The sequence below is a fragment of the Vombatus ursinus genome, unplaced genomic scaffold (assembly GCF_900497805.2).
Source record: "Vombatus ursinus unplaced genomic scaffold, bare-nosed wombat genome assembly UNPS02014840.1, whole genome shotgun sequence".
NCBI lineage: Eukaryota > Metazoa > Chordata > Mammalia > Diprotodontia > Vombatidae > Vombatus > Vombatus ursinus.
Window position 1 is genome coordinate 1,260,963 of NW_020954618.1, and position 15,987 is coordinate 1,276,949.

The 15,987-nt window shown below is 46.4% G+C and overlaps 1 protein-coding gene across 1 annotated transcript in view; it reads right to left on the bottom strand.

The window, feature by feature from the left end:
* Positions 1 to 7,309: 7,309 nt before the first annotated feature.
* LSM5 (LSM5 homolog, U6 small nuclear RNA and mRNA degradation associated) overlaps positions 7,310 to 15,987 on the bottom strand; it is a 9,311-nt gene continuing 633 nt past the window's right edge. The window contains exons 2-5 of the mRNA XM_027840211.1: positions 13,226 to 13,321; positions 12,705 to 12,732; positions 10,698 to 10,770; positions 7,310 to 7,594 (exon numbers count right to left, since the gene is read on the bottom strand). Coding sequence (XP_027696012.1) covers positions 7,562 to 7,594; positions 10,698 to 10,770; positions 12,705 to 12,732; positions 13,226 to 13,321 — 230 coding nt within the window. The 3' untranslated portion in view covers positions 7,310 to 7,561. The remainder of the gene's footprint in view (positions 7,595 to 10,697; positions 10,771 to 12,704; positions 12,733 to 13,225; positions 13,322 to 15,987) is intronic.

Genomic DNA, 15,987 nt, shown 5'->3' on the forward strand with positions numbered 1-15,987 from the left:
ACCCCTGCCTGCCTCAGTTTCCTCATCTGTAAAATAAGATAAAGATAAATAAATAAATAAAAATAAATAATAAAGATGAATAAAGATAAAATAAGATAAATAAAATAAGATCCTATCACCTCCCTTCCAGGGCTGTTGTGAGGATCAAATGAAATAGTATCTGTAAAGCACTTCACAAACCTTAAAGCGCCATGTATTAGTTATTAGTATTTAACTATCTTATATTCACTTTGGATTTATCCAACATATATTGACCTGTGATCTTGTTGCTTGCCCCATTAGAACGTAAGATCCTTGAGGACTGAAATTATTTGCTTTTCTTTCTATCCTCAACACCTGGCATATAGTAGGTGCTCAATAAATGCTTGGTGATTGATTGACTGAGGGACCTTATACCAGCTTTGTAGGGAGGCAGTTGCTGTAATGGGTGGCTTGCTGGACTTAGAGACAGGAATAAATTAATCAATCAACCAACAAGCTTTTATTAAGTTCTGACTTCATGCTGAACTAGGTACTGCAGCCACAGCACTGAGATTAAAGTGAAATAAATGACTGGACGTCTCCGGCCATCTCTGAAAAACTCAAGCACGGTTCTGGAAAGCTCTCTCCATCTCTAATTCACTCGAGCTTGCTATCCTGCAAGGATAAGCATTTCTTGATGAGCCAAGTCTATGTTCCCAGACTTTTACTTTATTAAAACGTAAACAGTCTGCTCCAACTACATTAAATCCCAAAGAAAAAAATCCACCCACAAGACCAATTGCATTCCTATTGCTTGCTCTTCTGGCCGGATTCTTCATGGCCACACACATATGCAAATGAACTCTGGGGAGCAGAAGGCTTATTGTGGCATGATTGGCATTTAAGCAGACATTTTGAAAACTTGATTACTCATATGTACCCGGTGGCAGAGAAGTGGGTAATCTCGGCTTTTTTTCCCAAAAAAAACAAATTGGAAAGAAGACTTCTTATATAACTCTAAAGGAACTGTTTTGAAATAGAAAAGCATTCCAGAATCTTGCCAAGGCCCAAAGTCAAACTCTCTTGTCAAAAACTGCTTCACCTTCCCACTTTCGAGAAGTGGGTCCTCTGGTCCTGAGACACTGTGTTTGTTCTAGAGAGCAAGACTTGAAGCCAAGATCTGATGGCAAATCCTGCCTCAGACACTTCTTAGCTGTGTGACCCTGGGCAACTCCCTTAACTTGGCTGTGCCTCAGTTTCCTAATCTGTAAAAGGAAAATAAGAGCACTTACCTCACAAGTTTGTGAGAATCAGATGAAATCATATGTGTGTAGTGCTTTGCAAGTCTTAGCGGGTGGTGTAAATGCCAGTTTTCACCATCCCTTCGAAGATTCCCCTGCAGCAACTCAGCCATTTCTTTGGTCCCCTGGGATGTAAGTTCACCCAGACCTGATGACAGCCTTTTGGAGGGTCACTAGGTGGGTGAGCTCTTACTCTCTAGTCTGAAAATAATTCTAGTGGGTAGAGAGCAAGATAAGCATTGAGTAACCCTGTCATTTTTTAAACAAATGGGTAGGGCATAATTCGGTCAGTTAGGTGCCACAGTGGATAGAGTGCTGTGCCTGGAGTCAGGAAGAGTCCTTGAGTTCAAATCTGGCCTCACACACTTACTAGCTGTGGAACCCTGGGCAAGTCACTTAATCCTGCCTGCCTCAGTTTCCTCATCTGTCAAATGAGTTGGAGAAGGGAATGGCACACCACTCCTAGAATCCTGGCCAAAAACCCCAAATGAGGTCATGAAGAGTGGCGCACGACTGAAAACAACTGAACTACAACAGAATATAATACAAAGAGCCTTAGGAGGCTACAGGAATTGTTTGGGAGAGCGGAGAGAGCAGAGAGAATAAGGAAAGGGCTGTCTGTGTGCAGGACTGTTAGTTAGTGCCAAGCAGAAATCGACAAAGCCCCAAGCTGTGGCCATGGGGGAAAGCACCTCCCAGCAGGGTGCCAGGACGGGACAGGTACAGGAGAAGGGTGAGGGGAACGGGCTGGACAGGGTCCCAGAGTCACCGAGGAAAGGGCCCTGGATACGGTGACACTAAGCAGCCCAGCAGACAGGGAAGTGGCTGGAAGGGACCAGGAGGGGCCACAGTAAGCAAGACTGTGAATATGAGCCAAAGAAGTCATCACAAAGAGAGAAGCACAGAGAGGTGATGAGCAGGCTGACTCCAGAGCGCCATCAGGTGGTGCAGACTGGTATTTGTTATGTTTGGTTGGTTTTACGTTTAAATTTTGTATTTACATTTTTGGCAGGCCAGCTTCATGTCACCCTCTGGTGGTCAAAAGTGTCATTCTCTTTCTCTTTCTTTTTTCTTTTTGGTATCCTGAATACTTGGGGCATCAGCTCATAGCAAGATGGACTTAGCATGGCTAATGTGGACATTTGTTTTACATGACTAGACCTATTTGTAATAGGTTTTATTTTTCTTGAATTCTCCTTAGCCAGAGAAGAGGAAAGGGAGGATGGAAGGGGGAGGGAGAGAATTTAGAACTAAAAAGGGATAAAGAAATTTGTGCTTTAAAATTTTTTCTTAAATAAACTAAAAAAATACTTACAAAAAACTGGACTGAAAGAGGCCTGAGAGATCATCTACTGCCACTCCCTTTTCTACAAATTAGGAAACTGAGGCCAAGTGAGTCTGAATTATCAAAGTGACTCATCCAAGGCCACACAGCTAAACTATCATGATGGGGTCCTTACATTAAACTGGGAATTAAATATTGGCATCATCCAAAAACCAGAGCAGAGTCAACAGGGATTAAAATCATAAAGCAGATAGTTTGTATTCAGTGTGCGCCCACTTCCTCTTTAAACTCCTCCCTCCCACCCCCACTTACCTCTTCTACCCAGTATCCTCAGGCCACATGCTAGCTCCCTAGCCCTAGATTTGGCTTACAAATGGAAAGGGAGGGGCAGCTAAGTGGCACAGTGGATAGAGCTCCGGCCTTGGAATTCGGAGGACCTGAGTTCAAATCCAGCTTCAGACACTTGACACTTACTAGCTGGGCAAGTCACTTAACCCCGACTGCCTCACCAAAAAGGGGGAAAAAAAAAAGAAGTACAAAGGGAGCTTTTTCTCAAGTCAAAGGAACAAACATCTCTCCACAGAATTTCAGAAATTATTTGCAGGACAGGAGAGATCATTTGGGTCACGGGACCTTTTCGGTTCTCCTTCCGTCTCCCTGTGGAGGCCCTAGGCCAGCCCTAGAGCAACACCTCTTTCCCCCATCTCATGCAGGAATGCCATGACTTTTCCACTTAGAATGTAGCACCTGATTATCAAAGTCCATTGCAATGGTTCTCAAAGGTAGGACCACAGGATAAATCAGATTCCTCAAGTCCAGGGACCCGCAGGTCTACACCATCCATCAACAGCTGCTGATTCTTCAACTTTGCTCAAAAAAGCACAGGTCACCTCACCAGAAAGGCAAGGGAAAATATTTTTCCAGAATGCCAGGGCCCCTTCCCATGCATCCTTTTCTGATGGCTGGGTCATAACCACATGGGAACATCAAGGGAAGAACTCTAACAGGAAAAGCTGAAGCCCAAAGGATAAAGTGGGCTTAGTCACAACAAAAAGCCACCACTTTGACTATCAGTTTTTCTTACTCAAAATACCTACTCACAATTCTTTTTTGAGCCCGAGTTTAGAGGGAATGTGACATAGATCAGGCTGTGAATCTCATCTCTGCCACTAAGTAGCTGTGTGACTTTGCCCAGGTCCCTTCAACTCTCTGGCCATCGGTTTCCTCATCTGTAAAAAGGATTGGGCCAGATGATCTTCTGAGTTCCCTCCCAGCTCTAACAACCTTATCAATGAAAAGAAAAAGAATTACTGTTCTTATTTATACCATGTAGCTCCAAAGAACTTGGAAATTCTTTGTTGACAATACTCACATTTCTATTTCTGTTACTGTTATTTAAACTGGTGAGGGAGGCAGAATTGAGTGAGAATCAGCCCAGGTTCAAGGACGTCAACCCTGATAACGTACTTGATGGTTTAAAGGAAACTGTGAAGGCTCTTCTGTCCACTGCCGAGGGAGATATGGCACAAATAATGACCTGATGGGAGTCAGACACGCAGGATAACCGCTGGTGGGCCTGAGCGTGTGCTCTGGTACAGTACTGAAGGGTCAAGCAAAACAGTCCCTTCTTGGTCCCCACTACCTCGGGCTGTCTGACAGAGAAGAGTTGGCTTCTCGCCCCTTTATTAGAACACAGCCAATGCTACCTGTCCTTTGACTTCCAGCAAAGGAGAGGCAGGAAAGGGAGGAATTCTCTCCCCTCCACATTTGGGAGGATATCACTGCCAGGAGAATTTTCTATTGTTTTTTATTCTGAATTTAAACATCAAAAAAGAGCATTTCCATATACACAGAACACAAAAAGAAGATTCAGTGAGATGGCTCAGGGTTTAGTGTTAAACTTGTAGTCAGGAAGACCCGAGTTCAAATCTGGCCTCAGTCACTAGCCATGTGACCCTGGGTATGTCTCTTAAACTCACTCAGCCTCAGTTTCCTCATCTGTTAAATAACAATTGTACCTATTTCATAGGGTTGCTGTGAAGATCAGATAACATACGTAAAGCATTTTGCAAGCCTTAAAATGTTATAGAAACGCTACTGCTACTACTTTGTTGCTCACTCATTTCACTCGTGTCTGACCCTTCATGGCCCCATTTGGGGTTTTCCTGGCAGAGATACTAGAGTGGTTGGCCATTTTCTTCTCCAGCTCATTTTACAGATGAGGAAACTGAGGCAAACAGGGTTAAGTGACTTGCCCAGGGTCACACAGCTAGTGTCTGAGGTCAGGTCTGAACTCAAGTAGATGAGTCTTCCTGACTCCAAGCCTAGCACTCCACCATCATGCCGCTCAGCCGCCCACTACTACTACCACTGTTGGTGGTGGTGGTGGTAGTGTATGAGATGTCTTCTTAACCATTCTTCACCTTTCATTACTACCACAGAAAACACACACAAAAGAAGTGAGGTTTCTGGCCAAGAGGCTCTCTCCAAAGTAACCAATGATATCTTAACTGCCAGATCTAACAGCCTTTTTTCAACTGTCCTCCTTCACCAACTTCTGCAGCTTGACCCCGCTGATGACCTCCTCTTGGACGATATCTCCCTCCCAGGTTTCTATGACACTACCTCTCGGTTCTCCTGCCTGCCTAACCTTCTCCTCAGTCTCCTTTGCCGGCCTCCATCAGTGTCACACACCCTGTGGACATCCTCTAAGACTCCATCCCGGGCCCTCTTCCCTTCTTCCTCCCGATCATCCCATCTGTCTCTCACCAAGTCCCACAGATTTCCAGATCTATATAACTGCCATAGTCTCACGCTTGGGCTCCAGTCCCACTACCACTAACTGGCCCTTTGAACACTAAGAACTACATGACTACACTGTGTATTACTGGAAATCATGAGATTCCAGATCTATTTCAGCAACAGAGAAAGAGATTACTCACCAATTTAGCAAAATCACTGAAATCCAGATCACCCTCCCCCCATTCAACAAAGTCAAAGGTCTGTCAGGCGACTGACTGAAAGCATTTTGGGAGTCTTGCCTTATCTCAAGTCCTCCTTCAATTCTAAGAGACAAAACCCCAGTCTTTCTTTCACAGCACATAACCCCCAAACTCTCGATACCGAATCTATTCTAACCACTCAGTCCCATTTTCTGGGCAATAAAAACAGGGCCCCTGCTCAACCAACACAAACTTAGAACATTCAGCAGTTTGCCTTTCAAGTAACTGAGGATTTAATGACACCCAGCTGGGTTTATAAACTGGAGATGCCTGAGGTCTCTAACACAGGTCCTTCTCCAACCACTTTCAAATCCTCTCCCCATTATTATTCAAATGAAATAGATTAAAATACTCATTCTTGGGAGACCGAGAGGAGGGGAAGGGAAGGCCGGAGCAGCTCCTGGCTTTGGCCCCAAGACCTGAGGCAATGAATCGACTAAATGATCTGGAAGCATAACCAGCACCACAATCCCCTAGGGAGTAACTGGTTGCGCCCATGCCGAGCCTGGGGGCACTATTTGTGGCACAGCTACAGGGTGCAGCGGAAAGGGAGCTAGTTTTGAAGTCAGAGGACCTGTGTTCAAATCCTGGTTCTGCTACTCACTAGCAGTGAGACTTGAGCAAGTCATTTGGGGGAAGGGAATAAGCCTTGAAGAGCATCTACTATGTGTCAAGCACTATGCCAGGTACTTTACAAGGATTATCTCATTTGATCCTCACAACAACCTTAGGAGTCAGGAGCTATTATCATCTCCTTTTTACAGGTGAGAAAACTGAGGCAATGGAGGTTAAGAGACTCGCCCAGGGCCTTCTAGGCCTCAGCTCCCTCATCTGCAAAATGAAGGGGCTGGCTGCATGGCCCAGGGCCCCATCAGCTCCACATCTGCAATCCTGCGGTGCCAGGGGTGTCTGTGTGACACACACGTGTCAGGTGGACACGCTTACCGTCATGGAGGGTGGCTCTTGGTCACGAATATTTGCTTGACAGCAGCCGAACGAGGCTCTAGACTGGGACGGACGTTACTGACCCAATTGTTTCTCTTTAGGGAGGCACAACTCAAGGAAAGGGAAGCCGTCAGTGCCCCGAGAGCCTTCCCGGGAGGCCGCTCCACCACTGAACTTCTAAAGGTCCGTCCCACTGAGAAGAGTCTGTCATTTTTTTTTTTTAAAGCTGCTTTCTTTGAAAAAGCACTGTTGGAACAAAAATGACCATGGCTGGGAGACCCTTAAAGGCACCAAAGGCCCACCTACAACCAACAGGAAATACGCTGTCTGGCCTCAGAGACATCCCTGGGCTGGGAGGGAAGTCTCCTGAGCCTCTGGGGCCACCCTGGGCTTACTAAAGTGGCTCAGCTAGCACCCGCTGCTGACCCTGCTCAAACCTTCCCAAGCACTGCAACCTGGTCCAGCTGAGCCAAGGGTCTCTGCATCCCAGACCCTGACCCCTTTAGCACCAAGTGTCCTGGAGTCTATGAACTCCCTCTCAGAACCGTTTTTAATACAGAATATGAAATACACAGGCTTACCAAGGAAACTAAATTGAAACAGTTATCAAAAGGGTTTTTAATTCACAGACCTCCTGAATCTTCCCACAGACCCCATGAACCTCAGGTTTCTTAAGAAGCCGTATCTCTTACTTACCCAGATTCTCACATGACATGCAGTCAACTTTTCCAGGTCTACCATCAAGACAAAATGCTCACTATGTTAGCTCCACCCCCCACCTTTGAAATCTACAGTATCATAAATAAAACTTCAGGTAATGAAAAAAAGACTTTATTTTAGACTGAACATGAAACTGATTTCTTCTTTTACAAGAAATTCATGATTCTAACTTACAAAAAATATAATTTACAATCCATCCTCAAAGAATTTTCCCTTTAACAGGAAATTTAACTGTATCAAATATCAACAGTAAAAGTAAAAAATAAATCCAAAAGACCAAAAACCCTCCATTTGACATGCTGTAAACCAAAAAGATCCTGCATGTGACCAAAAAGTCCCTTCAAACTTCATACTTCAGGCCCTTCTCCTCCAGGAACCAGCTAAACAGGAGAAAAACAACTGTTATTACAAAGCATCGTGTCCATGCAGTAAAATTAGTCGACGTTGAACAGGTGCAAGGCCACTTGTGGCCCTCTAGGTCCTCAAGTGCAGCCCTTTGATGGAATCCAAAGGTTGCAAGGCCACATGTGGCCACAAGGCCGCAGATTCCCCACCCCGGACTCTACACCTTCACCACACAAGCTTCGTCTAGTACTTTTTACTTGCTTAAAAATTTCCAAAAGAATTTTTTACAAAACCTGTTCCAAAATGGTCTGCCCACAAACCTGCCTTCAGGTAGACAAAAGGTCATCTCTCTTTTAAATTACCACCCCCTTCTCTGAATACTTACTGAGGATATAATGTCACTATTATTGTGATATCTGGCTTAATTTGTGAAATTTGAAGATTAATAACTGATTTCTTCCCCCACGTGCTGGGAAGGCAACATGACAATACAGTTTTCACAAATAGTTATCATGCACATAAAACGCTAAATTATCACATGAAAGATTTTTTAAACATCCTTTCAAACTAGAGCTATTATCATCTCCTTTTTACAGGTGAGAAAACTGAGGCAATTGAGGTTAAGAGACTCGCCCAGGGCCTTCTAGGCCTCAGCTTACTTACCCAGAGGAAAATATTGTTAGCAGAAGAAAAATATAAATCAATACGTTAACTAACTAGGACACTGCTTTTTTCTTTTTTTTTTCTTTTTTGCTTTTGGTGAGGCGATTGGGGTTAAGTGACTTGCCCTGAGTCACACAACTAGTAAGTGTTAATTGTCTGAGGCTGGATTTGAACTCAGGTCCTCCTGACTCCAAGGCCGGAGCTCTATCCACTGCACCACCTAGCTGCCCCTTAGGACACTGCTTTTCATCAATTTATATAAATAATACTTCAAAGATCTCCCTCTAGGGGGAATACTTTCAACACCAACACAGATCACAAGCCTTCCACCACTGGTTTTAATGGCCTCTGGAGCCAAGAATCCTGACTACCTGGAAGCCAAGCCTTTGGTGAAGATCCTGCCTAACTTAAATGGGCTGGGCCAAAACTGTTAACTACCTACTCTTGTACCTCAGGAAAGAACATACAAATTGTGCCCCCATCCCCCTCCCCACCTCCCATCACTCATAAAAGGCAGCATGGTGGCACAGGAGCCCCAAAGCAAGTCTTGAGTCAGGAAGACCTGAGTTCAAGGCCTGCCTTAAGACACAGCAACTTTGTGAACCTGTCTGGGCCCCACAAGCTGTCAATCAGCATCGGGGATGGAGTTACCATACCATGGAGCTCCCAACACAGAAAGAATTACATGGACAGATCCCACACCCCTCACAAAAACATCTGAGTAGTTACTCTGCATATTTTCCTAATTGGTTTTCTCAGGCTCCCATTATGGCTCTGGGTGGGTCAGTCCATTATTGGGCCCATTTGGCACAACCTGCCAGAGTCTGTGCTCCCCTGGCATCAGCTCCAAGAACCCAGGGTCACCTCCCAGTCACAGTGAGGCAATGGACAGAGACATTAGCTGATGAGATTTCAAGACCTGGTTACAGAAAAAAGCACACCGGCCTCGGAGTTAGGGGACCCAAGATCAAATGCTGCCGGTCACTGACTACCTGTGACCTTGGCCAGGTGACCTCCTCTCTCCACAGGGGTCAATCTCCTGATCTCATCTGTAAAATGAGGGGCTCTCTTCCAGCTCTGAGGCTGTGACCCTGATGATTACAGAGCTCTCTCCTCAGGAGACGGCTCCACAGGTGCCAAGAACTCTACCCCTTACACAAGGTCTGAGACTGCTGTGGGCAAGCTCTGCCCCTCTAAGCAAAGTCCTGGGCATCTCCTGCAAGGTTTATACAGACACACGTAGAGTCATACATACATCCACAGAAAATAATGCAGTTTCATACCCAATAACGTGGACCTTTAGCAAGCATTTCTGAGGAGAGTGCAAAGGGTGGGAAATGGTACCAAATCAACTACAATACAGAAAATGTCCTTGCCTGGGAGAACAGCCAAGGCCCTGGGGAGGTATACAGGGGTGACGGCCCCTGGAGTAACAAGAATCCTGTGAAGTGGCCGGGCCTACTTCCAAAATGAAGAGCCCTGAGCTTTACACTGGCCACCTGCCTCTCCCATTTCCATGGGGGAACGAGGCAGTGCCATCCCTCAGACACATTGATACAAGGAAAAAAGTTAGAAAACTATGAAACAACATGGCCACATTCAGCTTATTAATCCAGGCTAAGAACTCAGCAGGTAAGGAGGTTCACTAAGACAATTTGGCCCAGATATATTTACAAGTGACCACATTTTCATCTTGCAAAACTATCTGCTACTCCCCCGAGCAACGCCGCTGGCATAGTCCAAGGCTGCTTCAGTTTAGTGCCTCTGGTGAAAGGATACAGTTGTCACCATTGGCCATGGGCAGCATGGCCTCAATTTTTCTTAGCTGGGGCCTTGTAAAACTGTTACACTAAGTTCTTTGCTAACTATCTGAGAAAACTTCCTGCTTTCAATCCAGGGCTCTCCCCACTGCCTTCACCCCAGGCTGCCTCAAGAGCTCGGCTATCCATCCGTATCCTGCAGTGCCACCATGACTTTCTACCACATAAAGAAATGAAAGTTAGGCAGATGATGAATGTTTCCTGTAGATTCTATCTCCAACAGGTAATTTCCCATTCATATATCCTAAGTGCTTTAGGGAATAACAGTCACGAATGGAAAAAAATGCTAAAATAAAAATGAACACAGTAGGACAAGTATTTTCAAGATTACAAAAAAAAAAAAAAAGGCTTAAAAGCCTTGATTCCACCCACATTTCCCATACTACCCTGACACCATCCTGGCCACTCTAATGTTGATGGCAGGGACTCCAAATTCCTCCCCAGATGCCAATGAAAACCAAGAGAAAATGCAGAACCCCAGGACGTGCTGTCCTTTTTCAGGCCCACACCTGGTTCACTGGCTATGACAAGAACCATTTCTGATACTGAACATGCAGGCCTTCCTTCCTTTGCCATCTGAGATTTTTACAGGCTCTGGAGCCGCCCATGGACCTCTTTCTCCACACCCAAAAAGCAGAGACCGAAACGCCCTTACCATCGTTATGTTATTTCCATTTAGCAGGATCTGGTCAAGCTTGGTGATCCTCCTCCCCTCAGGTGTGATCTCGCTAAAGAAAGCCAGAAAGCAGAAACTAATTAATATTTGTAACATCAATCAATATTTTGGGGGAAAATACTATTCTCTAGCCTGAAAATATGTACTGTACAAAAGATGGGCAGAAGATTACAAAAGTAGGCATTGGGCCCGATTCTTTCCCCAAGGTAGCACAGAGGATGCTTGCAGTGGGAGCCAGAAGATGCCCAACAGAGGCGAAAGAGAAGGTGACGCCTCTTCCTAGGCTCCTGGCAACTCGATGCACGCATCTCCTGGCTGCCCACTAAGACAAGCTCTCTGGCAGGTGACTTAAGGGCCTGAGACATCAGCCACACAATTGTAAGATGCCCAGTTCCATTGAAATCCTATTCTGGATCTCTTCTGGATCACATGAGCAACAGATGGCAGACGAGACATTTCCTCCAATCCTTACAACCTCTCAAACCTCCCAAACAGAAATGATGCACCAGAGACAAAGCATCTTCAGCTGTCTCCATATTCTGGGACACCCAGAATCCAAAAGGCTTTAAACAAACAAACCAAAAATATAACATGAACTAACACTCTCTGCCCCCCTCCCCCATCTCCCCCACTCCCAGCAGGGAGGCTGCACTAGCAGATCCAAGGACACAACACGAGATTACAACACAACCTGCCCTATGCTCCGGTCCCACCTCCCTCTTTCCAGTGTCGTGGGATCCTGGATTCAGGGTGCAGGAAAGGTGCTCAGGCCTCAGCAGCCGGCTTGGCCACCGCAGGGGCTGTAACCCGGAAGCACCAGTGCTGAAAAGTTGTGAACCGCTGGTGCCAGGGAAATCTATCCACAGGCTGCCCCTCAAGAGGCACCACCAGCTCCATCAGTGCCATGTACTATTCAATTCCAGCAGGTTCCTCTAGACTGAAAAGCTTCCTGTATGGGCACATCTGTCATCCAAGGACCTGTCCAGGTTTGGTAAGAGCCATCACCAAGTTATCCCCTAGCAAATCAAGTTGTTTGACCACCTCCCAAGACGCAGAAGGACCTCACACAGCATCAAAGAAGGAGCACTCCCACCAGTGAAACCAGAGACCACACAGCCCACACCCCCAACACTGCCAAGTGTGCTCAAGCCAGATCAAAATGTAACTGGGAAATATTTAACAAAATAAACAGAAATGCAATAAAATATAAATAATGTTAATAGGTGGTTTTCGAAATCGTTAAGTAGCCAGCAAGGATCTTTATAGACAGTTTAGTGGCCCTCATTTCTGAGTTTGGTGCCATTGGTCCAGACACAACACAATTTATAAACAAATATTATGCTAATTCATAATGCAGCTTCAAAATCAGGTACAGCAAGGTCAGAAGAGGAATCCTGTAAATTCAATCGTTTTCTGAGATTAAGTCAATTTTAACAGTTACTGTGACCAGTCCCCATAACTGAACTAAGCCTTGAAATTCCTAAGCCATTAACAGGGCCTATCTTTGTTCAATGGGTCTACTCTACTTACTACATAAGCAAACAAATTTCATGATAATTAGATTAGGGCAATTACTCCATGAACCAATTTCATCAACTATTAAAAATGCAATCTCTATGACAGTCTAATGCATTTATAATTTTTAAATCATAAAAGGAACAGATCTTATGTTGACTCACTAGTATTACCATAAGGAGGGGAGAGGAAAAAGGGGGGGGAGGGGGAGAGAGAGGGAGGGGGAGAGAGAGAGAGAGAGAGAGAGAGAGGAGAAATAGAGCAATTATTAAGAACTTACAATGTGTGAGGCACTGTGCTCAGCACTGGGAATACAAATACAAGCAAAAAGAAAGATATTACCTGCCCTCAAGAAGCTCCCATTCTTTCATTCTAATGGGAGACATAAAAAAGGAACTGGAAAGCCAGGGGAGGAGGGAAGGAAGGGAGGTGGAGAAATCTTCCCCAAAACCAAACTTAAATAATACTCACAACTCAGTGACATCTTCCAATACCATATCTGGAATGTGGTGTCAAGAAAATAAAGCAGAACACTCCAAAAGCTTGAGCAGATGAATATTATCATCCCTCTCTCTCTCTGCAGATTCAACTTTTGAAACACAATCTGAAGTCATCGTGAATAGAAATCTAATTCAATTCTGCCAACATTTATCAAATGCCTACTATTTGCAAGGCGCTAGTGATAAAGAAGGAATAGGACTGAGGTTTTGCCCTCAAGAAGGTCTCACTCTAACCGAGGACAAGAGACATAAATAACACAACACAAGGCAGAATGGGCTGAATGCAGGGACTCCCAGAAATGGGGGGAGAGGGATCAGCAGCAGTCAGGAAGGAGCCCTTTAAATCTCACTGGTCCACAAGATCCACGGGCCTCGTGGTCAGTGCTAAGTGTCAGCTTTCTCCACACACGCACACCGAGGACTAACGGACTGACCGTCAGACTCCCCACAGCGTTTGTAAACACCATTTAAAAACAAGCATTCGGAGGATACTGACAAAGTCATCAAATCCCAGCAGCGTGCCAACGATTTCTTTGTCACTCTTCATCACGATGTGAATCCGTGAGCCTATACATTTGTCAACGAGTTCTAGATGTGCAGAAGAAAAAGAGAAAGGGTTAATACCTCTCCTGTGCTTCCCTCTTAGTCCTGCTGACCCATGTTAAAGGAGAAGCAACAAGCACCCCAAAGACTGACAGAAAAGCTTCTCCTTCTTCTTTCCACATCTGTCGTGGCATTACATAAGGTCCTGATGAGGACAAGGAAAGGAGAGTGGGATGTACCCTTTGAACAGGGGCCTCGGTGTAGCAGGGCTAAAAGGCAGGAAGCCTCAGGTGGCCAAAGCCCAGCAGACAGTCATTCAAAGGCACGGTCCTTGTTCCCTCCCTCTGGGGAGCCCCAGACGAAGGGAACGTTCTGGGCTGAGGGGCATCAAGACATCGTGAGAAAAACCCTGAACACCTTCCTAAGCACCCAGATCAAAGTGATGGGTCCCACCCCCGGCCACGCCCGTTGTACAGGTGAGGGACCTCAAGGCCCAAAGGATAAATGACTTCTCTGGGGTCCCTGCTACCAACCTTGTGCTCTCTCGGATACAACGAGCACAGTGTGAGAACCTAAGTTCGGACTCGCTTCATGTCCTACCTGTGACCCTGGACAAGTCACTTCCCCTCAGCTCCTTAGCTTCCTAATCAATGACCAGGAAGCACAGCCGAGCTGCTCTCCTGCCTGCCTGAACATCTGATCAGCCCTGCTCAGGCCCTGAGGAGGAGGGCCAGGGAGCCAGCCAGGCGGAAAGCCCACTTGCCCGCCTCACAGAGTGACTCTCCCAATAAACCCCAGGAAGGGCCAGATGCAAATTCTGCCTCAGAAACTGACCAGCTGTGGGGAAGGCATGTCTCCTCGAGGAGCCTCAGTTTCCTCTTCTGTAAAATAGGCACCATAATGCTTGCATTACCTACCTCAGAGGGATGTTTCCAGGAGGGTGTTCTGCAAATCTTAAAGCGTCACAGAAATGCATTCTAATTCAACAAATACTAAACACCAACTATGTTCAGGGGATCACAAATGGAGGCTAGGAAGAGACCCTGGCATCATTTGTTCCAATTCCCTCATTTGGCAGATAAGGAAACTGAGTCCAGAGAGAGTAATGAGTGACTCTCCCTGAGGCCAGAGAGAGAAGACCATAAGCTAATCGATTTTGAGTTAGAAGGGACCTCACAGGTGGCTGAGGCTGACCCCCTCATTTGACAGATGAGGAAAATGAGGCAGGCAGAGAGGAAGGGCTGGCTTTGGGTCACAAAGGGAGAGTCTCTGGTGGAATTTGAACCCAGGTCTTCTGGATGCCAAGCCCAGCTTCTATCCACCAAACCAGGCTCCCTCTCTCAATGAGACTTCATTAAAGGACTCCCAAACGTCAGGAACTGGGCTGGGCACTGGAGAGCCAGGACTCCAACCTTCCTGCTTAAGTATAAACTCACTGAGTAAAGTGCAAAGGCAAAAAAGAAAGTCCCTGACCCCAAGGAGCTTCCATTCAACAACAATGACAACAACAATAATAATAGCATTTCTGTAGCACTTTAAGGTTTGTAAAGTACTTTATAAATATCATCTCACTTCACCCTCACAACAACCCTGGGAGGTAGGGGCTGTTATTATCCCCATTTTACAGATGAAAAAACTGAGGCAGACAGAGGTTAAGTGACTTGCCCAGGGCCACCCAGCTAGTAAGCTTCTGAGGCCACATTTAAACTCAGGTCTTCCTGATTCCAGGTATTCACTATGTGTCAGACACTATGAGAAGTAAGATGGAGACCCTGCTCCAAAGCGGGGAGCTCTGGGCTCATTCCACCGTCCCTTATCACCGAGGAAGGAACAGGGGATGGGGGGATCACACCCTGAGGCTAAGGTGGACACGATCACAGGGCAATAGAACTGGGACTGGCAGAGACCTGGGAGGCCTTCCACTCCCACCCCCTCCTTTTACAAATGGGGAACCGAGGACCGGAGGAGGCCCGGGGCTGTAAGGCGCTTCACAGGGTCACCGAGAGGATCCTAGACAGGGAGGCTGCTTGTCCCTGAACTTCTAAGTACCCCCACCCACCTCCAGGAGCGAAGCTTGGTCACAGGGACTGGAAAACAACAGGGTTACCGAGGAAACCAAGATTGCATCTCTCCCACCTGGTCTGCCCTGAGGACACCCCAGGCTCGGGCCCTGGCCCTGTGTGCCCAGCACCAGGGACCCAGTACAAAGAACGAAACCATCCCTCCCAGGGAGCAGAACTAGAACCAGACGGAACCATCGGACCGGAGCCTAGGGCAGGGAGAGACCATAGGCCACGGAGTCACTGGAAAGGGGGAAACTGAGGCAAAATAGGCTGAAGGGACTTGCCCAGGGTCACACGGTGGTTAACGAACCTAGAGGTGAAAGGGACCTCAGAGGCCATAAAACCACTTGACAGAGAGGGAAACTGAGGCACAGAGAACTGGAAGGACTTGCCCAGTGTCACACACAGGACCCAGCCCTAAAGCCAGGAGGAACCTGAGAAAGCATGGAGCCATTGGACAAAGGGGGAAACTGAGGCAAGATAGGCTGAAGGGACTTGCCAAGGGTCATACACACAGGGGATAATGTACCTGGACCTGGAGGCACCGGTAGGACAGAGACTTACACAGGGTCACACAGAGGATAACTGACCTAGGCTTGGAAAAAATCTCAGACTCCATGGAGCCATTCAACAGAGGGAGAAACTGAG